General features: G+C 38.6%; 1 protein-coding gene across 1 annotated transcript in view; it reads left to right on the forward strand.

Moving 5' to 3' along the window:
* The window catches only part of LOC110382896 (dual serine/threonine and tyrosine protein kinase), a 30,054-nt gene extending 22,610 nt beyond the window's left edge, over nt 1-7,444 (forward strand). Inside the window, exons 14-22 of the mRNA XM_064041737.1 lie at nt 387-554; nt 1,210-1,339; nt 1,828-1,946; nt 2,246-2,337; nt 2,935-3,064; nt 3,431-3,606; nt 4,136-4,361; nt 4,795-4,880; nt 5,078-7,444. Coding sequence (XP_063897807.1) covers nt 387-554; nt 1,210-1,339; nt 1,828-1,946; nt 2,246-2,337; nt 2,935-3,064; nt 3,431-3,606; nt 4,136-4,361; nt 4,795-4,880; nt 5,078-5,307 — 1,357 coding nt within the window. The 3' untranslated portion in view covers nt 5,308-7,444. The remainder of the gene's footprint in view (nt 1-386; nt 555-1,209; nt 1,340-1,827; nt 1,947-2,245; nt 2,338-2,934; nt 3,065-3,430; nt 3,607-4,135; nt 4,362-4,794; nt 4,881-5,077) is intronic.
* The last annotated feature ends 2,796 nt before the right edge of the window (nt 7,445-10,240 follow it).

Raw genomic sequence — 10,240 nt, forward strand, 5'->3', positions numbered from 1 at the left:
TTTTTTTTCTTGGATCAGATATATATTTTTTAATTATAATTTTTTTTATATTAGTGTGGGTTGTAGCGCGAGGCCCTGTGCGATGGCACAGTTCGCACACCCCTAGGGCCGCCACTGTCAATTATAATATTTACATTTTGCATATTGCCGATGAGTGTTTTTTAGAACGCATACGCGTCTTAAATAAAGTCTAAAATATTGTTTTAAATAAAATCAGACCTGTATTTCGTTCATACATTTTTAATGTCACAAAAGCATTACTTATTTAACGAATCGTAAAATATAGGCACTTCAAACGATGGACAAGAATGGTCAAGTTCCTCTAATGTGTCTATAGATGGCGCTACAAGTCAACAAATTCCTAAATTATTTTTAAAACTCTCCAGATGTCTAGAATCCCTGGAATGGTCGTGCAGACAGGAGCTCGGAGGCCGTCCCGCCAGCGAGGCGATGCGACAGTTACTATCAGTCGCTCGGCAGGTGGACCTGTCTCCCTGCGCCACCTTCCCGGTCCTCAGGAGTTTGCTGGAGTCGCTGAGGCGGTTGTTGCATAAGTAAGTAAATGAAGATGTAAAGTAGAAGTTATTTATTTGAAGTATGCTTTAGGTACAATCACTCAAATAAATGAGATAGCTACTAGTTTATCCAAGAGGATAAACTACTAATCAAAGTACTAGTTTATCCTCTTGGATAAACTAGTAGCTATATGCTGGTGCGCAGATCTACACGAGACACAATTGATTTTCTATCGTTCACTAATTAGCGGCATACAATCAGTTATGTGAGATCTAAAGGTACACGTCGAATACAATCGTTTGTTGTCGAAGACGTGCGATTTTCAGAAATGGTTTCATACATTCCCATATTGTGATTATAACCGTTGCCAAGTACATAATTTCTAATTGTACCTAAATATTGACATGGTTCGTTTTTTATCGGAATTTTGCGCTCTAGGCGTTCAAATGAATATTTCAACACCTGCTGCGCGATAAGATCATATTTGCCAACCGTGATGGCTACAAACTTCACTACTATTTACCGTTAAAAAACCCGGAAAACAGTTACATTATTCTGTTCATTTTCTGACTTTCGTGTTGTATACAGCATGCCCTCGCCAAGAAAATATATATTTTTTCCTTTTTCTTCTTTTTAGTACTAACTGCCCTACTACCTACCCCTATGATAATAATATTATCTACCTCCCCCTAGACTCCGGCTGGTAGGCGGCGAGGCGGAGGAGGCGTGCTGCGTGCTGAGCCCGCTGTGGCGCCGCCGCGTGGCCGCCGCCGCGCTGCACCAGCTGTCGCCGCATCGCCTCGCCAAGCTCATCTCCACACAGGTAAAAACTGGAGAAATGTGATATATGTTCCCCGAAAATTACCACAATAACCAGGTCATGGAGAAACAAAATGACGAGCTGTGATCTCATAACGGAAAATATCCTAAGAAAGTGGTGCCACCGTACGGGATGAGGAAAGATACGGACTCATTAGTCTTCTCTGGAACTCAACTATTTTAAGTAAAAACAAAAATCGACGACAGACATGGCAAGGAACCTCGTTCCTTAATTCGTAATGATAACTGTGCGTTTTTGTTACGATTACCGTATGACTTTGATCTGGAAGCAATCGCCAGACCTACCTGGTTTTTAATTAAGTATTAATTTTTATTTAAATTAGGCATATTTTATATAAAAAACTAAAACTAAAGCACACAAAGCGTCGGCGTCGTGTCACGCTGCGAGGTGTCGCGTAGCCTCGTAGGTTTACCTGATACCTTAGATTTTACGAACACTGAATGGTGAGCACTTGAATCTTTTTCCAACAGATTCTAGAAAGACTGAGCACAGCACACGAGCGGTACCAGTCGGCGCTGACTTCTCTCGAGACAGCGCTCGCCGGCAGGCTGCATCACACCGAGGATATCAAACTGGCTATCAGGAAAAAGTTTGTATATTGTCTACGCTATAGCTAGAATCTAAAATAATCATTATCTATTTTGTTATCAAAAATTTTACCTATCATACATTTATGACAGTTGTTGTTTTGTATCTCTTTACGCCAACACAATATAAACTGATTTAAATGAATTGATAGACATAGTCTAGAGATCCTGAGGAAAGACTTAAGTAACTTTTTATCCAGGGAAGTGTTTATAATTTATTATTAGTTTTATAGTTATTTATGAAGTTTTGTTTCTCACGGCGAATTATTTCCTCCTTTCCTAACGCATTTGTTACTTTCAGATACGCACCTACATTCGCGCGGTTGTGTCTTGAAAGTACATCCATGTGCGATCTGCTTATGTACGGCACTCCAGAACTCGGTAGAGAAATAGGTAAGTCAAAGAGAACAAGATGACTAGCGGAGATGTTATAACCCCAAATCCCTTTAGAAAATAGTGCTCTAAAATGCTGGTGTTTGGAACGTGGAACGTTCCATCATTTTTAAAATAAATTCATCAATCAATCAAGAAAAAAATATGACAGACTAGCTTCCGCTCGCTTGGTGTATTGATACAAAGTAGCCTATGTGTTAATCCAGGGTATCATCACCTATTTACGTACCAAATCGATCCAGCCGGTTTTGCGTGAAAAAAGAACAAAACATACATCCATACATTCTCACAAACTTGCACATTTTATAGAATAGTAGAATTGGTTTTGTTTTACATCTATATGTAGCACCCTTCTTTTTCTGTCGGTATTTAAATTTATGTCTGTTTTTATGTTTTATTTTAAAGCCTTTATAATTTTTTATTGTATGTTCTATTTTCCTGATTAATTTTTATGTTTTGATGTTGTTGTGCATTGGCGTTATCTATATGTTTTCAGTTATTATTTTGTACTATTGTGTCCCGTCTATCGCATTAGGTTAAGATAAACCTGTAATGGTAGATAGTGGTGTACATAAATAAATAAAAAAATCGTCTCAGGTCGCGGTCAGTACGGCGTAGTATACCTGGCTCGCGGCGGCTGGGCGGGGCGGGCCGTCGCCGTGAAGTCCGTGCTGCCCGCCGACGAGCGACACTACCGGGAACTCGCCATGGAGTTCTTCTATACCAGGTATGTTTCATTACAGAAATTAAATAAAAACACATGAGGATTTTTTCCTCTTTTATTTTTATTTCTCAAGACTTTCAATATTTTTTACTTATGATATGTTTAAGTAATTTTATAAATTAAATACGATACGATCATTGTGGTCGCATTCATTCAATGGCGGTTCGCAAACTCAATTCGTCACATATACGCGTATGTCACATAGTTCTTCCGTCACGACCTGTTGATACATAAAAATGATCTTACCGAAACAAAAATACAAAAATACCGAAACAAATGCATCCGATTAAACACGTTTCATGATGATGAATCGGGACGTATATGTTAAACATTTTTGTGACTGGTATTTCATAAACCTGTTCTTCCCAGGAGTATCCCAGCGCACCCGCGCATCGTCCGCCTATACGGGTCCATTGTACAGCGTGGTGGCGCCGGCCCCTGCGTACTGCTCATGTCAGAGCGCAAGCTAAGGGATCTACATGCTGCTGTCCGGGCGGGGCTGAGCTTCCCTGCCAGGATGAGGATAGCTAGGGATATTGTGGAAGGTATGTACATAGTCTGGCTGTACGGGTCGATAGGGCAGCGAGCCCTGTATACTGCTCAAGTCAGAGAGCAAGCTAAGGGATCTACATGCTGCTGTGAGGGCCGGTCTCAGCTTCCCCGCTAGGATGAGGACCCTGTGGAAAAGGCGTAATAGATGTTAGTTGATCACGACTGTTCTCAGGTGAGGAGATCAGCTAGTTGCGCAGGACGTATTATAGTGACAGTGTGTCATAGGTGCCCTCACTATTCTTCCAGTCTTTTAGCCCGATGGGATGATAACTCTGCACGATCGGAGAGAGTACGGGTGTATCAATCACCAGGTTTCAGATTCTCGGCTACTTTTTTGAAAGTTTGTATAACCTCGAAAGCGTTTTGTCCTAATTCGCGAATCGAAACCTTAACATGAAACGATGACCATAGGTATACATATTTTATCCTTGTCCTTAGAAAGCTTTAAAATAAATTACATTGTAAAGTACGTTGTGCTACATGTTTTTATAATTTTCGACTCTAATTAACCACCTTCTCCAGGTATCCGCTACCTCCACTCGCTCGGCCTCGTCCACCGCGACATAAAGATGAAGAACGTCCTCCTGGACGCGTCAGACCGCGCGTCGCTGTCAGACCTGGGGTTCTGCGCGGCGGAGACGCTGATGTCGGGGTCGCTGGTGGGCACGCCGGTGCACATGGCGCCCGAGCTGCTCGCGGGGGACTATCATGCTAGTGTTGATGTTTATGCCTTTGGGATATTGTTTTGGTGAGTTTTTTTTTGTAACGTCAGGGTAAAATTAACTTTATAATAATTGTACATATTTTTTAAATTATAGCAATACCAATATCCTTCTCTGTGTGAGAGGAAGCCTGTGCCCAGCAGTGGGACGATAAAAAAGGCTGCAACAATAACAGTAGCAATACCATTTAAACTGTTCATTTACAATGTACATAATTTTGGATATCGCCATGTAAGTGAACGATGTTGACATATTTAAGACATCATGCCTTAAATATCTGCAGCAGTCTTCGACTTCATTTTTAAATATTAGGTGGAAAATAGAGTTTAAAATATAAATATAAAATTAAATGGCCTCTGATATCGGGCACACAATACAAAAAATGGTACATAACTAAAAATAACCATAAAACTAAAGCAATACCTACAATGAAAATACAAAAATAATTTCATGTTTTAGGTATGTGTGTGCGGGTAACATAAAACTGCCATCAGCCTTCGAAACATTCCAAAACAAGGAACAACTGTGGAGTAAAGTCAAAAGAGGTACGTATTTTACTTACTAATACTACATAATTTTCAATGCAGAAATGTGTATTTTGAAGAGTTTGTAACTGTCCTATCAATTTTCCAGCCTTTAAAAAAAAACTTCCAATATTTTAAGTTTTATCATCTTAACAAAACAAACAAATTAAAATTCACTTTCATTTTTATCTTACTAATATTTCCCACATTATCCTCAGGCCTTCGCCCCGAGCGCCTGCCCCACTTCACCGACGAGTGCTGGGAAGTCATGACCTCCTGCTGGGCCTCCGAGCCCTCGCAGCGAGCCCTCCTCGGCGACGTGCAGGACAAGCTCGAGCGGATACACCAGCACTCGCTCACGCAGGCAGACATGCACGACGATGGCGGGGGACCGGCTGATGATATCTCTGAAGAGGATAGTCTGGATATGACGGGGATAGATCAGTAACAGTAGTGTTAAAACGTGAATAAACTCTGCAAAGCAGAAATTTTAATGTTAAAAGGTGAATGAACTCTTTTTAACCGACTTCGCAAAAAAAGAGATTCGCAGTTCCAATGTTTGTATTTTTTGGATGTGCAATTTGGATGAGATTGATCATAGATTTACACGAAAATACACATATCAAAATGTAAATGTTCATTGAGCTACATACATTATGAAGATTCGTTAAATTGTGTTTAATATTGCGATACACATTTAAATCCGCAAATAGGCAATTTTAAAGATGAACAAAAAGCAAATAATGTTGTTATAGTCGGTGTTAGGTCTCTTTTAAAAACACCATATAAAAACCCAAGTGTATTGTTTGATATCAACATAAGGAAAGTAGATCTGTATTTTTAATACAACTTGAAATTGAAACTGATTACAACTGAAATTTCAACACATTTCAACTTATTTCAAATCAAAAAGTGTTAATTAAAATGAGTTGCGCTTGTTGACATTAAAACGCAACCATTGAAGTTAAAATGTTTGTAAAATGTAAGAAAAATAAACATTTTATTAAGGTACTTGAAATTTTGAAAATTTCACATTTTAAAAATGTGCAAGTAAAGACTGAAGTACGGGGTTCAATTCCCGGACAAAGGTTCGAATCAGTCACATCACTAGTATAGTCTTGTTAACTACTTTAATATTAAGTTATTTTATAAAACTGATTTGTATGATATAAAGTGACTAAATATGAGCTTGTTAGGTACGTTTTTAAGTGTGAGTAAAAAGGTTTGGGAGGGGAAATAATACCCAAGTATACGTAGATAAGTTATAAACTGTCAATAGATTGTTAACCTTATTTCTTACGGGCTAAGGTTCAATTTATCATAATGTTTCTTTTATATATTTTGACATAAATTACATCATTTCTAACTCCAGACTTTTGGCTCACACTTTAAAAAGTAACCGATTTTTTTAAACTTGGATTAACGTAAGAATAGTTGTATAACACGTCGAAGGACAAATAATAATGAACTCTAAGTTGTAGTGATAAGGTTTATATTCGTCTGTGATCAACAAATTGTTATATAAGTAAGAAATCATTGGTTATTTTTGTTAAATTATTGAATGAAATTCAAGCTGTTTTCTCTAATTGTTTTGGCGTTAGTACGTACTTATATAATAACAACATTACACAATATACTGGCACAGTTTAAGCTTGGCGGCTGGGTGACAAGCAAAAATGTACCTTATGGCGATTAAAATAAACATGAAATTAAGTTTCTACAAAGTTTTCTAACTCTTGGTCCATCGTAATATTGTTTTCAAGCCGCTAAGTTTAAATCACTGAATTGTAAAAGAAAACCACTTGATATTAAATAGTTTTTATTTACTATGTACCACTACATAGTAATCTAAAGAAATTAATACTTTCCGTGGTTTGTTTAACATCTGAACTAATAATCACTCATCACAATAGTTTTTGTTTATCAGTAAATAATAAATAACAGTAATCGAACTGTCACAAATGCATTATTTTATCAATTAAAACATTATTTTCAGTGTGTAACACAGACGCGGTATGTAAGTTATCATGGTCATGGTTTTTTCTCAAGTTCAATTCACTTACAATAAATTCTTTAAGTTAGAAGGTTACTAAAATGTCGTGGAAGGCATCTATCTACTATCAGGTGAATACTTCGTCTGGTATCGGGAAATCCTAATTAACTTTAATAAAACATCAAAAACATATTTCATTTGAATTTCCCGCTACTAGTCCAAGGATTGACCTTAAGCAAGCATGGAGCCAGCCAAACTTAAATATCCAATCAATATTAAATTATCTGTGTATATACCAACGAGTCAATAAATGTATCCTTTTTTTAAAAGCAGGATTAAATATAATTTCCATATCCCGTGAGTAATATTTTATTGTTTAACTATTGTGCCTGCATCGTGGATACTCATAATATCAAATAATAATATCTCCTCTGAAATCGTCTGTAAATAGTTATTTGTTTGTTGTTTCAGTTTGTGACAGTTTCGATATATGAATACAATACATGATATAGTATTACTGCACCCGCTACGATAAGTTATTGTAAGAACATCACTGTACTCTGAAAATATACGCTTTTATATAAAACGGACACTTGGTGCTTTTATTGATTTACCTTTCTAAAATGACAAGGTGCATACTAAAATCAACCAAGATCGAATCAGAAATGTATTTATTGAAAAACATCAGAAACGACCATTAGCCAGTTACTTTCCCCAATCAATCAAGACCAATCCTTGACAGATTGGTTGCTCGCGCAAGTTTTACATTTTAATTTCAATAATTATATTGTTTCTAATACGATTTCTGAACGCATCTTTTCTAAAATTTTATACTTCCGCAACCGCACAGTATGAGTTGGCTATCCTTCCCTTTCCCTCCTATCCCGCTACAATACACCAGAAAGAGAAGGAAGATGCGCCGCGCGTACCAACTCTCGGCGCGACTAGCGCCGCAACGCTCCCGCCGTTGTATTCCGAAAACTTTTCGAATCACCGCGACACCGCTCCGCATTTTATGTAAAAATAAATTAAATAACCGCACCGCTTCATCTCTAACCGCTTAAAATCAGTGTTAGTGTAGCCGGCACACAAGAACTAATCGTGAGTGACAGTGTATTTAACTTACGCGTAAAGGAAACAGCATCGCAGGCCTGCGACAACGTGCTCGTCCACCATCCAGCGCAAGTAAGTCCTTTTTCCTTTCACCAAACCCCTTTAGCTTCACTCATACTATGTCTCGGTTAGCCTAATCACCGACGAAGCTATTTTCCCGCATCCGCTACGGTCCTTCGATACAGCCCACCATACGGACATGGTGGTGTAACAACACTGCACCACCATTTTTTCTGGTCCAAATCGACCCGGATCCCAAGAATCAGTGATCTTTTCTCATTAGTTTCCCGCATTCTATAGGTCTTTTACCTGGGCTTTAGGTCTAAATACCTATTTTCGTAAAATCGTCAAATTGTAAGCGTGCATTCTCGAACATTCCCGCTAGGTACTTACTTACCTACTTGTTTGACTGAGAACTACTGTATCAACTTAATACCTACTGCATTGTAATAGCATAGGTAAATACCACTAATATTAGTAAATTCCTTCAGTTAACATAAGTACAAACTTATATTTCAACCGCATTCTTTTGTTTAGTCAACAGCTAAATACCTATTTTACACGCCATCTTTTCTTATTATTCCTTCCTACCTACCAACATGGAGGATATCAAAATAAAAGTTAAAATACTGCAAGCTAAAAACAATGCTATTTACGAACGCTTAACTTCATTGTATGAATCTTCTAAAAAAATAAATATAACTAATATGGAGCTTCGTTCTGCGGAGACATTCATGGCAGACACGGAGATTCTTTCTGTAATCCGCCAGGAATTTAGTTCCAACCTTGATAAACTAAACGCATACCTTTTACAATTAAATCCTGATCATACAGTCGAATATAGTAGCCTCATCTCATTCGACGGTGTTTACACTCGGGTAGAACGAGTTCGTTCTCTTATCATGACTTATCGTTCAAAATCGTCGACAAGCTCAACGTCGCACGAGAGCGCCGCGCAAAATAAAGGTGTAGTCAAACTACCACCGATTCACATTCCTTCCTTTGATGGTAAAATAAATAACTGGCCGGTTTTCTATGAATCATTTAAATCAAATATCCACAATAACTCTAATCTTACAGATTCCCAACGAGTTCAATATTTAGAAGGTAGTCTCAAAGGCAACGATTCCGTGACGATCCCGGATCAGAATAGGACGTCCCCATCTCTCTCCCGCGGGTGTCGTAAGAGGCGACTAAAGGGAACCTAAAGGCCAGTGCATAACATCTGTACTTTGGGCCACCCGCACGGTGACGGGTAAATCACCATAATAGCATTCCCAAGGAGGGTTGGTGTCAGGCAGGCGAGCGACCATAAAACTTAAGCCAAAACTTCTGCAGCATGAGGAAAGGAAATAAAGTTATGAGCGATAGGGCTAGGGCGTACCCCACAGGCGACGCGCAGGAGCAGCACCCGGCTCCTGTGGGAAATGGACAAGGGTTGTCGCACCAGAACGGGCGGGTGCGACGTAAGATGCGAGCTCGAAGTGTGAGAGAATTGAGATTGAGGTATGCGAGTTGGAATGTAGGAACGATGACTGGAAGAGGAAGAGAGCTAGCAGATGTTTTGAAAAGGCGACGAATAAATGTAGCGTGCCTGCAAGAGACAAAATGGAAGGGTGCAAGGGCTAGAGAGATAGGCGAAGGATATAAGTTTTTCTATAGTGGAAGAGGAAGACCAAAGAAACGATGGATGGATTGTGTGAAAGTAGATATGGTAAGAAAGAATGTTACTTGTGAGATGACGGCAGATAGAAGCGTATGGAAGAAGAAAACATGCTGCGCCGACCCCAAATAAAATTGGGATAAGGGCAGGAGGATGATGAGTCTCAAAGGCAACGCTTTACAAATTACCGCCGGAATTATTCCGTGCGGAGAAAATTACTCAGCTATTTGGGACAGTTTAGTAAAAAAATACCAAGATAAACGGGCACTTGGTTCGCATTATCTTTCTAATATTTTCAATATTAAACCCGCCATTAACAATTCTATTTCATTGAATAATTTCATAGAAAGTTTTCACGCGTCAGTTTCAGCTTTAGAACAATTACAGATCAAAGACCTAAAAGATTTTATTTTATTAAATTTAGCTTTGAAAAAATTAGATCCTGCTACAGTACAATTATTTGAAATGCATATGAGAGATGAGGAGATTCCTACGCGTATTTACAGTCTATACATGGCTAGTACGCAAGCGTGTGAAACTAGTCGCGAATAGATTGGAATTCACTTTTTATACAAAGTCTTCCGATGTATACAGCAGTAGTACGCAAATACT

The sequence above is a fragment of the Helicoverpa armigera genome, chromosome 26 (genome assembly GCF_030705265.1).
Source record: "Helicoverpa armigera isolate CAAS_96S chromosome 26, ASM3070526v1, whole genome shotgun sequence".
NCBI lineage: Eukaryota > Metazoa > Arthropoda > Insecta > Lepidoptera > Noctuidae > Helicoverpa > Helicoverpa armigera.